We start from the raw sequence: 23532 nt of genomic DNA on the forward strand, positions 1-23532 counted from the left end.
CCTTAACACTCTCCTTGCAATTTCTGTATTAAAGAAAAACAAATCCTGTTGCAAATCCAGGAATTATTCTTGTCCCTTGCAAGGACCAATGGAACAGCAGAATTAAAACAATAATTGAACAAATCCCTATCAATTTTCAGGAAGGGGGCAGTGGGTGGAGGGAAGACCAACACTCCTGTCACATTGTTCATTCAACCCATCGTTCCTCTCCCCAAACCTGCACAGTAACCTAAGACAGCTACAAAGCAATTTTCTCAAATGAAATAAAGGTTCCCTTCCATTTATGCTCATGCGGAAAGCAAATCTCTTAATTAAGAGTACTGAACCGTGAATGGTGAGGATTTTATCTTCAAAGTATGTGGCTTTCAGAAATAAAGGAAGCATTTTTAAAAAATAGTTATGCAGAAAAGCACAAAATAAACACAGACACTTATGTCATGGAATTACCAGCACACCATATAGGACAAACAGCAAAAGCTCGAAGAAAATGAGCTAACAAAGGGCCCTTTGCCCACTTTCAAACAATAAATTTTTTAAAAATGACTTATTTTTATGCTCCAGAGGATTACATTTTAGGAAGAACAAATAATAACTACTCCCCATCCCTGAAATCTCCCTCTTCCCTATTTTTTTGGATAGCGACATTAATTATAAATAAATTTAGTGATTTTCTAGCAATGACAGTGGTTATCCTTTCAGACTTCTCCAAGTTGAGAATGCAAGTCAAGCCCTAGGAGCTTGCAGAGAAGTTTTCGAAAGGATTAAAATAAAATTTTTAAAAAGCGTAATCATCCAATAAAATGTGCAGTTGAAAAGGATTAAAAGGTCTAAAGGGCCTAGACAAATAATATAGCACTAAGTCATTTTTGCACCAAGCAGGTCTTCATGGAGAAGGTATTCTAGAAACATTGTTCCACAATCCCAAAGACCAATTTTCACTCATCCCTTTCATCACTTCTCACACATTTAAATGACCTGTGCTATGCTGTCTGTGAGGAATCTAGTTTTAGCATAATGTAAGGATAGTATAGCATTATAATAACCAACAGAGTCACATGAAAATATAGCAAATATGCCATAAAGGTACAATGCCTCCTGTTACAATAGAAGTCTCTGTGCCAACCACTTCATTTAAGATTGTTCATCTCCTTTGTTTGTCTGTGGCATCAAGCATAAAAACCAGATAAAGAAACTTTATCCCAAATAGATTTACAACAGTCCTCTACTTACGAACAGGTAAAGTTCGAAGAGGCTGTTCGTAAGTCCATTTTGTTCATAAGTCCAACCAAGTATAAAAAACACGTCTCCCAATGTGTGATGGTACTGCCAAGTGTAGGTATGTGGCATGCCATAAACTAACCCTTTCCTGCCTTCTCCCGCATTCCGGGACCTTCTAGGTTGGAGTCGCAGATAGGTTTGTTCGTATTGGCGAAAGTTTGTAACTTGAAAGTTCGTAAGTAGAGGACTATCTGCATTGGAAAAACTGGCAAATGAACCTTGATTTATAGAATTTGCCATGCTTGGATGAGAAAGCTGTTGACCTTGGAGAAGCTTGCATGACTCCAGCACCAAGCATCATGTAAGAATAACTGATCTATTCTGTGGATCCTCAGAATATTTTACAGCTTGTGGGAGCTCTTCCTTCATTGCATGATAGGAGGGTAATGGCCATGTTCCCAATTTGTGAAAATTAAAACAAAAAACACCCTAGCTACCTGAATTGAACAGGTTTGGATCCACTAAAATGGGCTTATTTATTACTCAGAAGGAGAAACACTGTTACTGAAGACTCTTTTCAGTACAATAGTTCTAAAACTTACCTAAATAAGGAATGCAGGGGACCATCTTTAAGCATCTGATGTATTCTCGCATCCTCTTATAATTATCTTCCTTAGACATTAAATAGTCTAGCTTCTCAAAAGTGGTCTTGTCCTTGCGATTCAAAAGCTTAAGAAAAAAATAAAATAAAAAGAGATTAGGTCATTCACATCCTACAAATGAAAAGTTAAAATACAGGAAAACATCCTTTCTCCCTTTATATTTCCTTTTTTTTTTTTTTTTTAAGTATTAGAGCCATACAAAGCCTTCAAGAGATCCTTCACCAAGTATTGGGTACAAAAAAGCACCCATCTTCAAATGATTAAAGCAGTCTCAATGGCGAAGCACAGCTGCTTTGCTTCACTGTCACCTCCAGCACATGCACATCCCCATTCAGGCAACTGGTGACAGCATTCAAAGCAGCTGTGAGAACCGTGCAAAGGGGACAACTGTTTTGATCCTTTGTGCTAATCTGCTTTGTCAACCGCCTCTTTCAATGGCTTTGCACAGCTCTGTTCAATATGCTTTTATTTCTCATACGGCACCTCACTGCTCTGTTTTGTGATGCTTGGCAGGTTCCAGCTCCTAAAAGCAACAGGTAGATCTTTTAGCTTAATTTCATATTTGTTTGGCATTTCTACGAGAAGAATGATGGTCTCACAAATCTGTATTTCCATAACTTGTTAAAGTACCAGAATACAGATGGTGGAAAAATGGTATATCTTTTGCAGAGTAATATATATTTACAATGTCTTCCTAGAGTCTAAAAGCAGTGGCTGTATCACTGGTGTTTATAACAAATGTATCTGGGTTAATACAGGTTCTGAAAAATGGCAAAGAAAATAAGGAAACCGATGTCAGACTATATTGGGTGAATTACCGTACTTTAGTTCCCCTTGTAGTGCAGTTTCATAAATTAAGAAATTTGCCTTGAAAACAGCTGCAAGTTCCCTGCTCAGTTACATACATAATCAATCAAAACCTTTAAATTAGCTAAGTCTCTGAAATTATTTCAATTATTTTGTTTTCAGTCCTGAAATGGGTTATACGTATGTTCAAAGCATGAGAAAAATCCCATGTGCTCCTAGTTAAGCAACGCCTTCCCTGATTTACTGCTTGTTTCTAATCAGAGAAGAAAGAAATGTCAGATTGTTGCCTTCTTACTAAAAAAGACACCCAACTTAATTTTTAGAAATGCTTGAAAGGGAGCCATTTTTTATCTCTTGTTCCTAAAAGATGACACACATTTCAGCTCCTTGTCACTAATAAAATGACCAAAGGAGAGAGACAGAAAGATTTTTATCGTTGTTTTGAGATGAAGTAATAAGAAGGGAAGTGTCCAGTAACAGCCAGAAATGGGTCTGTGCTTGCAGATTAACAAATTCTACTGCATTTTCAATGGACCCTGAACACTGGCTGAACTCCCACTGATGTTAAGGAATGTTTATACAAGGAAGCAAGTTCTTTTAGAAGAGTTCTAAACAATATTCATTTAAAAAAAAAACTGGGTTGACTCATATTTAGAGGATAAACTAAAGACCTGGAAGCTAAGGAAAGAGGGCCCAGGAGGTAGGAAAAGAGGCAGATGGAAAAAAAGGTAGTGACTCTGGATTAGGAAGAGAGATGAGGCAGCAAACGGGGTCTGGGTGTAGGCACGTACTCTCACATAGTTTTGACTGAACTGCCAAGCTATGGGTATTTCTAGCCAAGAAGGTACTACTCTAATTTACTACTTGCATCGATACGTCAACATGTACCGTTTCTCCCCACCACATGACAGTATTCCCTTCCAGATATGTAACTCCTTCCAAATGCTGTAACAAACCCGATGGAAAAAGTTAAAATATCAATTGTACCAAATATGCTATTAGCTCTTTATTCTCTATAATTAAGGCAATCGTTCACTAAAATCCAGATGTTAAGAAAGGACTCCATCTTATTATACTTGGAAACTGTATCTCCTAAAAAACAAAAGAAAACAAACAGCCTCGTGTCATAAGAATGGAATGTTTCCGATGATCAACAGTTAGCTGAGACAAACCTCCCCCAAAAACTGTTATCAAAGGGGTTTGGCTGGCCCTCCAACATTCTGTCAAATTCATGGCTTGAACGGTTCAGAGAGCTTGGTTTTTAAGCCCAGTTCTCAACCATGTGCACATGTGCAGGCATGTGAGAGGTATCAGGTTATCTATCTCTGACCAGACCAGCTCTCAGAAGGGCAGCTAGGACTCCCAGTGGCCTAAATCTCCCATGGTCATCAGTTAGAAAGTAACACTACCTCTGGGCCAGTCTCACTTAGGGATACAGATGTTTGGAGACACGGAAACTGAACCAATGAAGAATGGTCATTTCTCCTTTTAGTAACAAACTGCATCATCTCTGATACCTGATTGTACTGCATGGAAGTACTTACTAAGCCATCAGATGCAGCCAAAGCAAAAATCCAGTACTAGAGGGACCCTCAGCCCAACAACAAAAAGCATTTTGACCAGCAGCACTGCATCATACAGTAGTTTGTGTCAAGTAACATTCTCAAGGTTGTGTTATGGCATGTGCTCTTTGCATCAAGATAGAAAACTGGCTCCTAATCCCTAGTAAACAAGAAAACATTGCCACCATCATCTCATTCATCCACTCTACACCAATGGGACACAGTTTTAAAGGCTATCATTCTGTTGCCAAGGCTGAGATGGTAACAAATCCTGTACATTTATAGCTGAACTGGTTTATGACTTCAATACTAAAAGATTATTCATTCTGGGTGTTGACCTTGATTTGTTCTGTAGGGCAAAGACATGATCATGAAAATAACTAGATCAGGCTTTGGTCTACCATAGACGTTAAGTATCATGACTTCAATATTTTTCAGTCACAACACAATTAGTATAATGTATCTTTGTTTAGTGTTACTTTCTTGTGGTATAGAGCAGGGTTCCTCAACCTTGGCAACTTGAAGATGGGTGGACTTCAACTCAAGCCTGGCTGGGGAATTCTGGGAGGTGAAGTCCACCCATCTTCAAGTTGCCAAGGTTGAGCAACCCTGGTATAGAGAATACACATTGGGAAACGTGTATTCAAAAGGACTGTTGTAACAGCAATAACCTATATATTGTTCCCTGTGCTGCTTAAAGGAAGGAGAAATAAAAATGCAATATAGAGGGGGAATGTATGTACTATTGTTAAATTTCTTCTCCAGGTTTGTTTGTTTGGTCTTCTTATCCAAAGAGATACTATGTGAAGACTGAATGAGAAAAAATGTCAAGTGTTTCCTGAGCCTAATAAGCATGTTCTCTCTTAACAAAATGCCTCCTTCCCCTCTTCAAAGAAATTTGGAATGTTTCTGGGAAATCTATACCCTTAATGTCCTTGTAAAATGTGAAACATCCTAGGAGAATTTATGACATTCATCTATGAATGGTTGGTTTTACATAATCAAAAGTAATTTTAAAATTACTTTTATTACTTTTGTCTTACTTTTTATAGGTTTATAAATTGTACTTTGGAGATTATGAGAAAAGAGAGTGATCAAATTTCTACTTCTCCCTCTTCATTTGGCTTCCAATATTTAAGAAAATATAAGTTTAGCAGCCATAAATCATCATCTGGAGAAGAAAGAAATTCACCCGAGATGGTAAATGAAATAAACAAATGTATTAAAAACAACATAGATGTGTTTCTAACAAAGAGACAAATTGCAAATTACTGATTGGAAAGGATTACAAAAAGCTTTTCAAATGTTACAACATTTTGTTTTCCCTCCACAGTAGTTACTTCTGACATAAAATATATATTTTGACAACAAAAGAAAATCCTTTCATTCTGGCTCACTGTCTTTTTCAAAAAAGAAAAGAAGAAAACAACCCAAAACTAAAAAAGGACAGAATGAGAAAGAAAAGACATACAAATACATCTTGAAGAGAAATACAAACATGTTAAACAATCTTTTTTTAATATTTCTCTCCAAAATAACATTTGTATGAAGGTAATATATGAGGGAAAATATTGTTAATATAGCCAATAAATGATGACCAGTTTACCATCATTTTACGTTTTTTCAGAGCTGTTACTAGTTAAGTCAATTTTCCAGACAAAGCAATTTCCCATACTTTTAAATTCTATAGATGCAATAAGAGAGGTACTTTACTTTTCTAATGTTTTGCAATAACATCTAATAATAGGAATTGACTCTGTTTCTGATGTTGCATTAATTTATCTGTGCTAGGAAAATGTTTTGCAATAATAACTCACAACAGCTAACAACAGAATTGAATCAATTTCCTATGTTGTATTAATTTATATGCATTTGGAAAAACACTCAGTGATCCAATAACAGACTTCATTTTGAAAGATGATTTACGGATTTTCCCTTTTTTTAAAAAAAAAAAACATGTTCAACCAAAAGGAATAAGTGGATGTCGGTACCACAGATGGTAGTATTGTATGGCAATTTGCTTATGACTGCACCAATACATTCTTTTTTGCAATTAATATGATGCAATTTGCAGAAACATAAGCTTTACAGAGCTTTACTCTGTGCAGATGCAGAAGCAAAATCCATCAAAGTAAGAATGGGATGATTCTTCGCCAAAATCAGGGAGTCTTACATTTGGAACTCCTACTACAGAGTCAATAAACATATTCTTTATTTACTATTTTTGACAATATTTCTTAGAATTGAAAAATCCAACACCACAACTTCAGTACTAAAACTTTTTTCCTAGTATATTTTTTCCTGTTCTGAGAAAAGTATAAAATGTGCATAAAACATTACTGAACCCAGAATTGCTCCCAAATCCCTCTTTACACACCTCCTTTCTGGCTTGCAGCAAGCCAAACAAGGATGTGTTTAAAGTCCTGTGAGTTTAAATAATGAATTATTGACTCAGTTTTGATGAGTTAAATATATTGGAAGTATAATTTGAGAAATACATTATGAAGGTACATACTATGTACACACGCACATGGATACACACACACACATTAACAGACTGCCAACCTGATCTCCAAAGTCTACACTACTGCCTCTTTGTCCACTTAACAGAAAACTCGTACAAAATGGGTGTGAAATTATATGGGGTCAATTTGTAGCTAATAAACCATAAGCCAAAATTCTTCCTCCCACACATACATATCTTTATTACAGTCACTGATCAGGATACAACAATCAGCAATGGATGGAACATAACAGAACAGTTCATGATGAGTTCATCGATGGGATCAAAGCATGTGTAGTTTAGCAGACAGGGTAACACACTTTGGCCATGTTCACAGAGACAGAACCACACGGGTCTGATAATAACTGTACATAGAATAAATCGGACTTGCTTGGGTACTTTATTAAATAGGGTGTGATGAGATGGGCCCTTGCATCCTTATAAAAAATACAACATAGCAGGATACTGACTATGGTTTTGATAGACTCTTCTGTACAGGGACACCATCTTAGCTCATATGGAATTTGTTTGCCCTCAAGAACTGCTGTAGGGAATCCCATCCATCTTGTAGTTGGCATTATATGCTAATTGGAACTTAGGACTTGTTCTTCCAGTCAAAGCAATAATTTGAAGCCAAGAAAAAAACTATGGCTCCAGAACAAACCAGAAAACAATGTTCTTAAATCAACATAAGTGGATGCCCTAATCTGTTCAGCTGCTCCTACTGTAGGAAGAACCCAAGCAAGAGTAACTAAATGTTATCATGTTTGTGTCATAAGGTGGAAGTCAGACTACTCATTCCATGGCATCTGGATTCAGAAATTAAATGGACAACTATGACAGCTCAGGGGGTGTTTTATATACAAAGAATTTATTTTATTTTCATAACAGTAGCTTTTTTTGGCATGGAAGCTAATATACAAGGAGTAGAGAAGCAACTTATGTCACATGCCACAGAATTAATTAAACAGGAGAAACAATTTGCAAACAAATACAGTGAATAATGTTTAGTGGAAAATGTGGGCAAAAGTGAACATGCATGCCTTGGGCAACAGTGTTTGTGTCCAGCAAGCATACTATAAAAATTAAACAGAGTTAAGTTCTATTTAGTTTTATTTACTTATGAAATATATACACCTCCTCAGTTGGACTCTAATTAATTTTATGAATCCTGTCTTAAATCATGCTGTTGTTTCCACTAGCCAATTAGGAATGTTAAAATGTAATTTTCATGAATTTGCAAATGCCACTGGGAAAGTTCCCCAACTTAGCTTCTTTCGTAACTCTCAAAACGTAAGCTGTCTCTTCCCTTAGAAAAGCAGAACGCTAGACCGTTTCCAATGCAATGAAAAATAAAACAAAGTATTTTTAGATTATATTCCGGATGCGCCATCTCAAGATGGGGGAGAGATGCAAAATAAAATAAAATTCACAAAAACTTACTGCCCAGGTTTTTGTCAACCTGAAAATAGGTGCACTCTGCAGAGCTGATACCACAGACATGAGGGAATGAAGGTTGTTCAGTTCTAGAAGTTTCTGAGGAGAGAAAAAGACCAAAACGCCATCAGTTTTCCATATGGGATTGGAATGTCCAAGCTCACTCAAGAAAATAATTGCTGTTCCAGACATTTGCTGTCCATACTGTAAATTATAGAACGCTCAGAAGATCTGTCCTGACTTTGATGCAAAAGTACAAAATGGAAAGACCAGATGTCAGGAGGCAGAGGATACTGTTCCTCAGTTCGTTTCGAATACTTTCAATACAGGTAAGCACATTGTAAAGTTCAGCTTTCGCAGCTCGGGTAATTATGCATCTCTGTGCATTCATTAAAAAATAAGAACAGGCAGTTTAGTGCAAGGGCTATTTTGTTAGGCTTGGATTGGGGAGATCCATGGACTTTCATGGGGATTTCTGGAGAGTTGCTGTCTCTCTATTCAGCCTACCTCACAGGAACTCCCTGTAAGTTGCCTTGAGGTGGGACGCAATAAAGAGATAATAAATAATTCTCAATGATTGAGATGAAAGCTTTTCATCTTTTGGCTTTCTTGCTCCCATCAATGGAGTCCTTTGCACTTTGAGCAAGGAATCAACTTTGATGGGCAAGAGAAGAGGCTAGTTAGTATACTAACTTGGCTTGTCTTACCAATGGTCTAGTCTCCCTCTCAAGAATCACCATTCAGCGGACGAGAAAGGAAGTCAGGGTATCTGATACTGGTGGCGAACCATCATATTACTCAATATATAGAGGTTACTTGAGCACTGGTTTGCAAGAACATGGAACTTTGAATTCTATATATAGCGGTGTTTTACATTTATATTTCTTTTATATTATGGGTGAAGGGTGGGCAACCTTTTGATGACCAGGGGCCAAAATTCACCATATTTGTAAAGGGTCAGAGCCACAGTTGCATACTTGGGCAGGATCCAGATGGTGCTTTCTAGGTTTCAGGAAGAGGGAAATTGGGGGTGGCCTTTTGTTTTTTTACTACAATAAGCTCTTATTCTAGAGTGTTCAAGGGTTTCCCATCACAAAATCCTGGGAAAACGTGTCTCCATTTCTAGCAACAGTGTTCAGAGGGGGCTGCAGGCAGCACAAAGGAGGAACTGGGGGGGGGGGCAACATTATTATGGAGCAGTAATGAAAAAGCTTGTCATAATTGAATCTGCCTCTATTTCCCCATCATGTTAAAATGTCAGTTTACCGATACCACATAGAAAAGCATTTAAATGCAACAACAACTGATGCATAACAGAAAACCAGAATGCCTGCATTCAAATGTAAGTTAATTTATTTCTCTCCAATGATTTGTTTAGCCAGTAATTTGGGACTAAATTATGTCAGGCTACCAGTGGTGAAAGATGAACAAGCAACAATTCACTAGGCACATAACAATTAAGTTTTTCTTTGCTATCTCTCAGAATAGATTTTTGCCTCTTTACAATGGAAGCCAGTAAGGTCACACTATCCAAAGTCTTCACAGTAGTTACAAACTACCAAATCCTTGCCCACTCTCAGCTCTGTGGAGTTCAACTCTCAGAATTCCTCATCCAGCAAGGCCACAGTTGAGAATAAGACATACTAATCTGTGTGTCTGTGTGTTTTAGATTTTTTATCCTGCCTTTATTAGCTAGCTGAAGGCAGTGAACATATCTAATATTCCTTCCTGCTCCTATTTTCCCCACAACAACAACCCTGTGAGGTGAGTTGGGCTGAGAGAGAGGGACTGGCCCAAAGTCACCCATCTGGCTTTCATGTCTTAGGCGGGACTAGAACTCATAGTCTCCTGGTTTCTAGCCTGGGGCTTTAACCACTAGACCGAAGGGGCTCTCTCTCTCTCTCTCTGGTTGTTCTCCAAAAAAGAAGATTGAAACTGACATCATATAGGGAGAATAATTATGAAGCTACTAATGGCTAAGGAGGAAAAAAAAATTAAAGATGGGAGTTAGCAGTGGAGAAACGACGATTTTTGTAGAGATGATATGGATTGTTTCAACCTTCCATGTCATACTACCTTCCCTTGGGCCAACTAAACAGCATTGTTATAAAGTACTCTTCCAAAACGGATAGTTAATGTGTAGGCAATTAGATAGGTCATAATATGTAGGTCATTAAGTATGTCTTTAGCCCACATGCAACTCTTTTTATGGGCCATTTGTTTGTTTCAAATATTTTTGGTTTGAATGTAATGCTGAAAGATGCCAGTTGAAATTTAAAATAATTGGTTAACTTGGGATTTCATAACACTTGAAACATTTCTTATTCCTTCTGGAGCTAGGTGAAAAAGTTAAACATCAAAGATGCTTTTGGTGGCACTTTTACGTTTCTTGGAATTCTAGTATGCTTGCAAGTTTGTCTTTTTCAAGAATGGAAGTTTAGGAAGTAGTAAAATTATTAAAAAATAAACAGGTTGATCCATGTTCTAAGTAACACATTCTCGAATGTCTGTTTCATGGATGAAGTCATGGCAGGCAACCTATCCTTAGACCACCATGGAACCCAACCAGAAGACATATACAGCTCCAGACACCCAATCAAGGCACCTATGTAGCACTCTGGACTAAAAGTTTTCCAACTGGTGAAGTAAATGATACCTTATTATTACAGAATCTCAATGATGCTATCTCATAGTTTTATGGTAATAAAGCACCATTCATTGCTAAAGCTCTGTGGATCAAAACTGAAAATAAAATGTAAAATATTAAAATCATCCTATATAATAAACACAGTTTATTCAAAAGTTTGGATATAGTCTGGAGAGGTGTAGCCACTCACACAATTCTGCTGACCAAATCACCCTGGTTCCTACAGAAGATACTTTCTTTTTCAGCAGTACCAAAGGAGGCAGGATAGATGTCAAAAAGAAAAGATATCCTTAGAAGGAATGATATGTTATAGCAACAAACTTACCTTTGCTATTTTCACAAAATGGCTCAGTATTTCTGCCCTTATTTTTAAGGTCTGTGCTGTTAAAATTTCTCGTACGACCCAGAAACTGACCTACAAATAAAAAGAGAATTTCGCAGAGTTGAAACAAAAAACAAAAACTTGGTTTAAGACGATGGATCAAGACAGGCAAAACAGACAGCATAAACTGGTACGTGCAGAAACAAACACAGCCGTGGACCATAATCAAAAGGCCAGAAAGATGCATATCGTCAGATTGAGATGGAGAGAAGTGTTAACGGTATCTTGCGTGGTCACATCAGCTCAAGGCACAAATTATGGATTAAATATAGCACTAAATATTTCAGACACCTACTTTGCATAATAGCATACTTTCTTTCATGTGAAATGCAACTGCTTTGCAGCCTGAGAAAATATCAAATTCCTCTGAAATCATAATTGTTTAGCTACACTGTTAGTACCAATGTAAATACACCACTGTTGAGTGCATAACATAGAATGTAAATTAGGAACAGGAACAAACAGGAACAGTACTTCAATTCTGTACTTATATTCCACTCCTCATTAAAAGTAGTTGTTTATATCAGCTCCCTTTCCCAGCTGGATTCAGTTTCACTTCAGCTGTTACTTTTTGTGGTATTTTAGTGAACTGAATAATTCATAAGCAATTATTATACTGATTTGGTAAACAAGAAACATTCCTCCAAACAGTTTGTGTTTCCCTCCTGCAGAATTCTCCAGCGCAGCCAGGAAAATATGCTTTTTAATGCTTATCTGGATCTGTAAATTTCAAACATATATGAATATGTTTGTATATGTATACAGGTAACATATATTGTATATATATGTATCTAACCTATCTGTAAATTTCAAACATCAGCAGAGGAGAAATTTTTTCAACAACTTGTTTCAACAACTTGTATTTGCCTCCAACAAAAGTTATTTAAAAAAAAAACTTACAATAGGTAAGGTTTTGTTTAAATGGGAATATTGTTATTTCTACTTGGTTTTTCAAAAGAAAAGAAAAAACAAAACACAAAAAAAACCCCAAAACTTTCTGGCCTCAGAGTTCTTTCACTGAAAGAGTATATCTTCATTTAAAACTTCATCTTATAGATCTCAGAGTTCAATTAAAAAATCATCTCTCTCTTGTTCATTTTTGCAGTGCAAAATGAGACATAGTCACAACTACATTTGATTTTGTCAAATAAAACTGTTATAACAGTTTGGAAATAGCAAGTATCCCGGTCACAATTCAGTTTTTCTTAACTTTTCACAGATCGTGTTTATCAGAGCTGTTACCTGATTAAATCTCCTTGTAAAGGCAACAACATTAGGGGCAAGGATGTGTTTTTCTTTCTTATTCCATCCACAACTTGCAAGTTCCTAAAAAATACAATGGCATGCTGTTATTAAAAAAAAAAATGTTCATGACATTCCCCCCCCCCAAAATGAAATAAAGCTCCTCATAACAAAAACAGAGTGCCAAAGAAAACAGTGTCTGAATTCCAGATGGACGAAAAAGGGGGGGGAAATCCCTCAGCAGCATCCTCTGAGACCTAAATGAGGATACTAAAGGCACTTAGGTTTAGTTATGTCTGCAATATAGATATCACGTCCCTTTTAGCACAGATCCCTATTAGACAATGAAGAATCAGTTGTAATTCTAATTACTGGATGAACACCATACTTGCAGAATCCCAACCAAAGGCCATTTATGTAAAACATGAGGCTGCTTCTTACAGCCCATAGTCAGTTTTTAGAAGAAAAGAACCCCTCTCTGGATTGGATCTAGCCTAAATTGACTGACCTTAAAAACTTGAGTCACAACTGACTTTTCCATTTATTTCAAAGAATTTAAGTTCAATTAACAGGCTAAATCAAAGAGAGAGGGAATGGGTGGGTGGGTGTAGCATTGAGCCACACCGAGGTCTTCTCCAGGGCCTCTTCTCACCAAAAACCAGAGGTGGAGAACAACAGAGAAAACTCCGATCAACCATGTTTTTGTACACACCCAGAGTCACTGCTGTGAGATGGACGGCTCTATAAATCATTTCAATCAATAAATCAATTTCTAACCGTCCTGGCCAGCCATGTGTTGAAAGGGCCAAGAATCGGCTATTTCTCCTCCCTCCAACATATAATAGCCTCTCTTTACAATCCAAACCAATCTTCAGTTGGAAATAGGCAGGCTTTGAGGACAAATGCTTTGCTCTTGTTAACACATTTTGCAAAATGCCTCTTTTGAGTGCTTTGCACAGCCCTTGTAGAAACCATTGGAATTTCATTGAGCAACATCTTTCTTATTTATTTTAAGGAAAATAGCTCATGACAGAAAAGATTTATTTATTATTAAACTAAGGGATTCACTGCCATTTTGTGCTAGCCTACCAACTCAAATGAGATTATATATTTTTATTTAGCCAAACATAGTCTTTTTATAATGTCAACAGTTGATTCTGTAACATTTGTTATATAAACACTCACTAAACAAGACAAGTGTAATGAGAATAAATTTGCCAAGATTTGAATGCACTGATGCCTGAAGTAAGCAGAAATAGTATATGTAAAACCCATATAACTAATTTTCACTATATAAAGCTTGTAATACATTTTCAATTACTACAGTATACAATTAGAGTAAACTGGCAAACTATCTTTTTGCAGGCTCAACATTTCTAAGACTTATTTATTCTGAAGTGGAGATAAGGAAAACCCTCTGACAGTTACAGAAATTAGATCTGGAGTTTTTATTATGATACTGTCAGGGCAATGATTATCTTCTTTCAGCTTCAGTGGCAAGAAAATGCTTTATTTAGCACACATTCTCTATGATGCTGCTAAATTTTCCCAAAATGATGATGATGATGATAATAATTTCTTAAATTTATATGCTGCCTGACTCCCAGCAACTTATATAAGATGGAAAAATACTGACAAAATTTTCTAGATCATGTTGATCACCATTGGATACCTCTGAATTCCTACAACTATCCGTGAATTTGTACTCTAACAATATTTGAAGTACTTCAGTACTGTTAGACTGGTACAATAACTATTTCATGTAAAATTTTGCAACCACATCCTAAATGTATTGCAGATTAATTTTGAGTATTTGTTAAACATTTGAAGGCATCTGAAGACTTCTATGTATACCTTAGAAAACTGCATAAAAGTACACTTAACGAAAGAAAATGTTACTTTATTTTTGCCTAAGTTGTTCCTTAACTACTAGCTCAGATTATGAAAAATCTACAACATCCACAATAAGATTAAAACAACTATGTCCCAGCAATGTCTTCATCAAGCATCCATTCTACAACCTTTTTTCTTGGGTGTGCACACACACAATGTCAACTGTTATTTAAGTTTCCTGTTCTATGGAGGCTATGAAGAAGCTATTAGCAATAACATGTCTGCTTCTAAAGTAGTCCAACAAGAACTGCTTCTATTTGCATATGATACACTGAATGTTCTGTCGGGCCCAAAAGCTCAATGGTTAGCCTAGTTTCTACTCACACTTCCCAATGCCAGTTCCCACTGGATCTGACCTTACTAATGGTTCACCTACCAAGATTTGAGTCTCGCCCACAGGATAAACAGATGTTTGGGGGTTTTAAGAGTATTGAAAGATTTTGTTCACAGGTCACAGGGTTTTAGAAACTTCTGCTATATGTGACAACATAAATGAAATCAGACTGGGGAGGCAGTAAAAATAGTAAAAACAGGCTCGTAAGTATCAGTGAGAACAATTATCACTTCAGTAGGTACGAGCCTATTGAAAACAAACAGATTTCTGCCTGGAAAAGGCATTTCAAGTTTCCATTCTGATTCTGAGTATGGCATTTTATTAGAACAAATTTTCCTACTAATATTCGATCGAATGCCACTGGCATTGTGCTGGATAAGAAAGAGAGAATTTCCTTATTCGCTGTTCTTCTCATTAGTTGCTCAGAAGCTTTTCCTGCTGGAGTTTTCCAACTGCTTTGGATCATGACATAATTATACTATAAATATATCTTCACGTGGTTATTGCTGGAGATGGCCGAGAGAAGAACAAAGGAAAACAGCAATATATATATTTTTTTAAAGACGTGAGCAAGAAACTAGGCTTCCTTGGAAATATCTAGATTATGTAGATGCACACACACACACACACACAAACAAGCTGTATATTTAGGGACATACCATCTGGGCTTAAGCCTTATTACACTAGGAAACACATACAAACATATTTTTAATTTTCCCAGTCCAAGGCAAAAGAATGGAGATTGGCATATGATATGAGAATCCAACACAGCTGTATTATTTGAGTCAATGAACATGAGACCTTCACAGATACTTTGCATTACCCATTAATGCAGCACCCTCTTCCTTTCCATATATGAAAGCAGTCTTTCAATTTCTAAGTTGTTCTCTTTGGAAGTTTCCTTCTGATGTTTTTGAAGTTGGGCCATGTTTCACAAGAAAGATTTAGTGTGCTGTTATGATTTCTTTCCCACGTGGGTAATAACAGGAGTTACCAATGATTAATGCAACAGTTTTAACAGTAGCAAATGTCCAGAAATAATTCCAATGATTACGTTCCTTCCAATGATAGTGATGAATTCATTTTAAAATATAATATGTAAGTTATGGTAAGCAAAAATAGTCTCCTTCAAATCAACCTCAACTCCCGTTGACTTCATGGACACTAACATACCCACGTAGTTTTGTTCACAAAAACAGTTCATTGTTCCCTTCTTCTGAGATTCTTTTTGCATTTGCCAGTCTAGCCTACAGCTCTGGCGTCCCCTGCCCATTTCCTATCCAAGTATTAACTGGGTCTGTTATTGCTTCCAATCCAGTCACGATCAGCCAAGTATTGTCATCAGCTAAGATGTACAATCTTAGTTATATAAAGAAAACTCCAAGATGATGATCACTGTGATGCATTTTAAAGAGTGGGCTATTGTTATCAATGCACACACAACCCTTGATTTAATGGATGATTTGAGGGGAAAGGTGTCTTTTAAATCCAGATGTCCATTAAATCCAAATTTATATCACTGATGCAATTCATGTCATTTTGTGTAATTCAGTCATTAACATTTGTATATCATTTGCTGTAGTTTACATCATTTGCCACTGAGGGGCAGGTCGATATTATCCAAGTGTCACAGGGATGCCCACTCAAGAACTATGCAGCCTTCTCCTTTATCTGGTCTTAAAAGAAGTATTAGTGCCAAGATTAACCAACTGCCAGATTTAACTTCTTTCACATCACAAGAAATCTTGTTAGCAATTATCTCTGCTAATGTAAGTATCAACAAATCAATTAACTTATTAGGGAGAATGTGGGGGAAATGCATGCTAGACATTTACAGCTTTCTCTTGGTCTCTTAATGGTCTCAATACATATGTGAAGATATATGGGGCATCCGTTTCCAAAATAGATGCAACTGCAAACGTTTAGTCACCTTTATGTTGATGATTACTTTTAAAAGTTTCATCGGCCTACATCACCTTTTCTCTGTTTAGCAGAAAAATATCATTCAAGCTGCTATATAACAGCTTATTTCTTATGGAATGTTCAACTTTTTAAAACTACATGAGTGACGTTTTCAGCCAGCACTACTTTGAGATGTATCCAATGATGCAACCAAATTTGCAGGGCGCTGAAATTTCTATAAAATGTCCCATCCAAAATCACTCCAAGCATCTGGACCAGCAAATGTATGGATCATGCTATACAGGCCTCCTTTATACCTATACAAATTATGGTTAACATTACACAAAAAACAAGAAGGAAAAACTATGCACCAGTGAACATTCTTCAGGTCCAACATGCAACCTGCTTCTACTCAGCTAGGGGCAACCAACAGCCTCTACTGACAGTTCCTGCAAACTGCACTAGATAGCCTGCTCACATACATTCTCCTTTATGTCACTTCCATAAAGTACTATCATAGGTATCTTCTATGTAACTACTGGAGTGGGAGTAAGCAGAGAAAGAATGCAGGCATATGAAGTTGGCAATGGGCACCCAAACTATGAAATCCATAACCAAGCTATCATTAAAATTGCTATGTTTCAGTTGTTGCTATTATTATTGCATTAGAATGTTATGTACGGACATTTACTGAAATACAGGTTGAAGGGTCACAACAACAACTGTGTTAACAACAACCAAATCCTGACTTTTAAAGGCTTTCTTGGTAACTTCTGCACCATGGAGAAAGGATCTCATAAGTCTTCCACTTACTCAGGCTAAAACATAATGATTAATATAAATATTTGTGGCTTCAAAAGTGACCCTCCAAGTTTCCGAAACTATTTCCTGAATCTTAAAATGAACACTTTATAGGTGTAACTTATGTCTGTACAAAGGAAGGAGATCAGGAGCAGAAACAATATAATTTGTAAAATTAACAAGTTCTGATGAACACAAATGAGGGATTCTCTTGAAGATACCTGGAACAGATTAGAAAAAGCCTTTTCAGCTCTAAACTGACTGGAACAGCCTAAGCATCTATAGCATTTATATCTTAAATCTATTTCAGAATGAACTATGATGCAACCATGTGTCAAAATGGATCTGTTTGTGCCGGAAAAATCAAGGACTTTATTAAACAGTTGGTAGACTGTAATACATAGTCAGTGTGGCTCGAGGAACTAAAATCTGACAACTTTGCCATAGTTCACTTTCCTATTTCAAAAGAAAAATGTCTTCACACTTACAAACATGCTGGACTCATTAAAGTCATAAAACATCTAACGCTGCTTTATGTTCTTTGGAATGTCTGTTCGTTCAAGCATTAGAAAATGTCAAGGCGCTTATTGAAGACTGCTGATTTTGACTTCTCCTTAAACCTTATGGCAGAAGCACAGTGAAGAAAAGGGGCAAATGGTTGTTGACCAGAGAATTACAACATTTCAATTTCTTTTGCTACACCCAGATGTTTGGTTGTCTGTGCCCCTTTGTTGACAGTTCTTTGGGTGGAAAAGTAATTCCCCATTTTGACCTACAAGTTCTCAACATGTCCTTTCCCCCTTTTATGTTTTGTATCTCATTACAGATGATGAGTACAAAATGGAAAAATAAAGAGCAGAGCAATAGCGCTTTCATCTCACTGCCTCAATACACACACATATATACTCCAAATGGTTATAATGTTACTTTCCGCCTCTGTACTGACAAATTTGATTCACAAGGTCTCTAATCAAACCTGCATAACGAAGTGCAGATGGCTGAAAAAGACACAGAACAGGACTTTAAAATCTAGGGAGATGTCTCAGTACACACTGCAAACTGTACAGGAGGATAATATTGGCCCTTAAGCATCCTCTGAATGGACTAAGCAACTTCACTACATAAGGAATGAACTCAAATCATAGTCCAGGTCAATTCAGGCTAGTATAAACCTTGGAAGCAGCAGAGTCAACAGTAGCGTTCTGCTGCTAAGCTTAGCTGATGCGGCCAGGCCACCTTCTGCATCCACTCTGCATAGCCTACCTTGAAGTAATGTTCCTTGACTTACGATACCATGTATTGGGGAGCGTCTAAGAACGTGTTCTCTCTCTTATTCACTGTACTCAGTTAAAGTGAGATCACTACAACCTACTGTGAAGAACTTGGCTCTGAGTCACAGGGAACTCTTCCAAGCCATTCCTTACTGCTATCTTTGAGAAGCCATAGGAAGCCTTTGGCAATCTCCAGAACTTCACAATCTTAGAACACTTCCTAGGATCCTAAAGTGATAAAACATTGGTTCTTCAAAATTTATCCTACTACAAGAAGCCCTGTATGATCTAACTCATGTTGATACCTGATGATATAGTTTGATCAGCAAGTTATCACAATAAAAATCCAAGCTTTTACTCAAAGAAGAGTTTTAAAATAGCCAGCTGGAAAAAGTCTGTTAGCAACATCTTCCGCAGAAGTCTAATTGGTCTTGGGACACAGTACATATGTTACATATTAAAGCATAGATAAACAATTATATATCAAATGTTCTGACTACATCTACCAAAAGTTTGAAAAAATTAATCATTTTTTATATTTCTCAGGGAATTAAAAAAAAAACCCTGTGTATTACAACATTGCCATTTTTTCCTTGCCTTCTGCCAACTTTTAGTTGAGTGGTCACGTGCAGTCAAACATATGGGTCCTATAGAAGGCCTATTTTAGGAAACCTCTATAGCTAGAGCAATGTTTTGACAGGCATACAGCCCTCACTCTCCAACTGAATGTTCAGATGGTTTCCTGCTCAATTCAGCCCAGCAATTATATAAATGAAGGCAACACTACTACTGTATGCTACATCATCAGATGGGGGTGACTACTCCATTTTGAACATGACAGTCGAAAGTGTGAAATAAAGGACGCCAGCACAGCTTTATATCACTCTTGTGAAGCTTTCTCTGCAGAAAACAAAGGATATTGACATAAAACCTCTCAAAGTCTTCTCCTGAATCAACTGACAGATATTAGACATTATCGTCAGACATAGGAATAGTGGGGAGAACTGGATCCCTTGGGGCATGGTGAAAAGTCAGAGAACTGCTTGTAAGGGCAGCAGTTGTAATAAGGGATGGTGTAGTGGCTTCCATGAAACCTACGAATATAATGTGCTATGATATGCACATGAGTGAATCTCTATTGTCCTTTTAAAAAAAAAATCAGTGAGTGAATCTAGAACTGTCCCAATAAACTGGAGTCTGAGAGTAGGAAATCTATCCAGTTCTTATATTTATATTTCAAATTTGTTGCCGCCATCTCACTGCAGAGTGACTCTTCTTTGCTGACAGCAATTTTTGGTAATAAAAGGACACATACCTCTGGCTGTATAGCTTTAAATACTGGCATATCCATCAGTGTAATCTGACTCTGTAACAAAAATGAAAGGAAGAACACTTATAAATTTAGAAAAACCTGATTCTGGCTAGCCCAATATTGGTCTGTCTAGAAAGCTGGCAGTGCATCTAAATTCACAGACTGTTGTGATAAATGGAAACATTCAAAGTCACTTGGGTTGACACCAATGACCAAGAGGGTACGTTTTGCACTAGCTGATGTTCCCAACCTATCCTCAGATGCAGCCACCCTTTGGCTGTCACTTATGTATGGCTACCTAAGACAAGGGCACCCCAAATCAATTACTTAATTTAGGAATTATTCCAATATTTTTGAATGCTGCAATTTTTAAATGCTATAATTATTCTCATCGTGGCTTCTGCTTCAAGAAACTTCTCTTCCTGATTTTTTTCCCCTCAGGGCCAACCTCATTTAATGTAAAATGCAACAGAATACCTGAATGCTTTAACTATTACTTTCACACCTGTCAGTATACCAAAACTGGATTCCTGTTGAGTCACATTCTCCCTGCCCAAAGTCTTGATGTATAACACAGCATTTAATAGCCGACCTTTTCAGCTTATCATTCAAAAAAAGTGCCACAGGAATCTAGTTTTGTAATGTTAATGGAAGTACGGTTTTTTTCCAAAAACTGGATCTATGCTATTAAGAGAAGAAAACAGAGGTGTGAAATGCTGAAGCGGTCACTAAGTGGCTGTGATAATGCTTCATACAGGACTAGATGAAAATAGTTATTATGGCAGAGCAAATGTGACTGCCCTTAATGTGCAATCAAATGTGTGGAAAACCAACTGACTACAGCCAACTGAATGGGAATCTATTTTTATACTTACGGCTACTATTATTTAGTATACATTAAAAAACCAGTCATTTTACTTACTGCAAACTCCTCTGGAGTTACTTTCAGCACGTCAAATACAACAGCATCATAGCTTTTATGGGCATAATCTGAACTCCGTCCTTCCAGAGAATCAGAACTGCTACTGCCCTATAAGGGGAAAAAAGAGGGGGGGGTGTGGCTTTACTAAGAAAGATGAATTTATCAATGGATTAATGAATACATCCACAAATTAAACAACTACAAAGCTGAGCCTCTATCAGTTTTATTGTTTACTAATCTTTCTCCTATCTTTTTTTTTAATACTGATTCTTCTTGCATGGGTCAGAGGGCTGATAGTGATTAATATAAGATCAGCAGTGGGCTGCTTCCAGTTTAAGTCTTGATATGTATACCAGGGAGATTTTCCACAGCAGTGACTCTGTGAAGCTTCCACTTTTAAGCTCAAAATGCAAAAAAAATGAAGAGTTGGAAGAGGAGATTAAGGCAACTGAATCCAATATGCCATTCTGTGCAGGAATCCAAGTGAAAGCACTGAGGACAAATGGAAGTCTAGTTTTTGCATGAGGACAAACAGCAAGGGAAAGGATACAACCAATCAGCTTCCTTGGTGGTTGATCGGTTCACTGCCAACATCTCTTGGTTATGATGTTTATCAATGAGCCGAAGAGGAACATAGTTTACCTGTTCTTGTTTCCAACTATGACACTTTTTTCTGAGATATAAAAGAATGTCAGCTCTCTACCAAAGGGGTCTGCTCTCTAAAGTGAAAAAATGGAGCACAGGTAATCCTCTAGTCTGTTCTGAACAATTTCTATCCATGGTTAGAAAAGAAAGTCCATACAATTGCTTACATATTATGTCATTTTTAGAATTATTCAGGCTTAAGGAGTTTGGTCAAAGAGAATGCCCAGCATCAGGGAGAACATGATCAGTTAAGCCCTAACAATGCAAATGGAAAAAAATTACCAAGATGACCAAGATTCATTTACAAAAGTACTATTAAAATAAGGGCAGAAGAGTTGGATTGTGACACATGTGCAATTCTTACTAGATACAGTTTAAAAGCAAGGTTGTAATCTTAGACAAGCTTACTAAGAAGAAGCTGTACTTTAAAAATCAGATCTCCAGAACAGATTCATTCTGCTCAGAAACAATTCAATCATCCTTTACTATAGCTATAGTGCTATAGCCTCAAGAGCCCGTATATTTAAGTGTATTGTCTGAAAAATCAGACAATGAAACAGAAGGAAAAGAAATCTTAATACCATGAAAATGTATTTAGAATAACTTAGCACTGTTTTAAAACAAAGACATTCAGAACTGATGTTCAAACTAGGCTAAGCCTGCAGTCCTAGGAGCACTTATCTTTGAATTAGTAATATACAACAGAATCTACTTCTGAATAAACATGTAAAGGATTTCTCAGTCTGAGAAAATGTGCCCAGTAAATTATTTCCATCTGCAAAACATTAAATGTTAGTTGCTATAACTCAAGTGTGTAAAAACAACAGTAGAAATTTCCTAAACTAATTTGCGGCCTAAAAGACTGGATACCATATGATCTTAACTATCTGGAGGAGGAGGAAGAGAAGGAGGAAAGCAACATATTCCTTGTAAGTCTTACAAATTTGCATAGATGAAACAACCATGACCATGACCATAATCTAAAAAAGAATTTTCCTTAAAATCCTTTCCACTTTTAAATGTTTAAGAAACCAGGAAAGTAGGAATAGCAAATAAACAGATCAGCAAGCAGTATGTGTAAATTTGTTTATTAAATAAATATTCAATTTAATCCCCACGTAGCTATGCATGAAAGGAATGAGAATTCAAAGATGAGAAACACACACTCTTCCATTAAGTCAGCTCCCCAGAACCACAATACAATTATTTTGGCAAAGTCTGGAGTTGTTTCACAGCTGTGTGATTTGTAAGTTAGCTAACCTAAAAACTGTTTGCAATCAGCCTTTAAATCTGTAATTGAAAAAGCCTTTTTTGACAGTATATGAGAACACAGGAAATCCTTTCTTAGTTCTTTCACAGGTCCTGTTCACTTAGGAGCAAATATTGTAAGTACATGGAAAATCTATTCTTCATTACAGAAGACATTAAATAGTGAACCTTTCAATAAAACTATTGAGGATCTGGCCCATCAGTTCAGGAGCATGGCTGTGATTCAGCTAAATCAAGAACTGGTGTTCAGAAGGTTTAATTCTTCTAATCCCTAACTTTTATTTTAGTTAAAAGCTATTCTCATCTTTAGGGAATTCTGATTATATTTACCATAACTTTTTGCTTCTTCCAATGGCATTTTGAAAGGGTCTGGGGCCCAGCATTGCTTAATCTCAATACTGGAAACAATTGGCTGGAATGTACGTATGCTGGGATACAAAGTGGACTTCAAGAGGTTGAAAAGCATAGAGCAAAATACACAGTAAATGAAGTTCACCAGCCACATTGTAATGAGACTGCACTCTATCTTTTATAGCCTCCTACTTGTTGACCATTAATAGGAAACACCAAAATATGAAGCAATTAATGAGGCAACTAAAGTATGTTCAATAGGAATCTGGATACTACTGGTAGGTCAAAGTTCCTGTCAGTTCTCCATGATTCCAAACCTTCAGAGTACAATCTACCAAGTGTTATCAGGGTAGATGTTCTCCAGCCTTTTCA

The 23532-nt window shown here is 36.8% G+C and overlaps 1 protein-coding gene across 4 annotated transcripts in view; it reads right to left on the minus strand.

Annotated features, from left to right (window-relative positions):
• The window catches only part of RALGPS1 (Ral GEF with PH domain and SH3 binding motif 1), a 116605-nt gene that overhangs the window by 74816 nt on the left and 18257 nt on the right, over positions 1 to 23532 (minus strand). For all 4 annotated transcript variants that reach the window (XM_088147005.1, XM_088147004.1, XM_088147003.1 and 1 more), the window contains exons 4-9: positions 20896 to 21003; positions 19977 to 20027; positions 12461 to 12544; positions 11162 to 11251; positions 8196 to 8288; positions 1821 to 1947 (exon numbers count right to left, since the gene is read on the minus strand). In XM_088147005.1, the coding sequence (XP_088003131.1) occupies positions 1821 to 1947; positions 8196 to 8288; positions 11162 to 11251; positions 12461 to 12544; positions 19977 to 20027; positions 20896 to 21003 (553 nt within the window). The remainder of the gene's footprint in view (positions 1 to 1820; positions 1948 to 8195; positions 8289 to 11161; positions 11252 to 12460; positions 12545 to 19976; positions 20028 to 20895; positions 21004 to 23532) is intronic.

The sequence above is a fragment of the Python bivittatus genome, unplaced genomic scaffold (genome assembly GCF_059951505.1).
Source record: "Python bivittatus isolate LINGU-HERP-01145 unplaced genomic scaffold, Pbiv_v1 ctg000160_np1212, whole genome shotgun sequence".
Taxonomy (NCBI): domain Eukaryota; kingdom Metazoa; phylum Chordata; class Lepidosauria; order Squamata; family Pythonidae; genus Python; species Python bivittatus.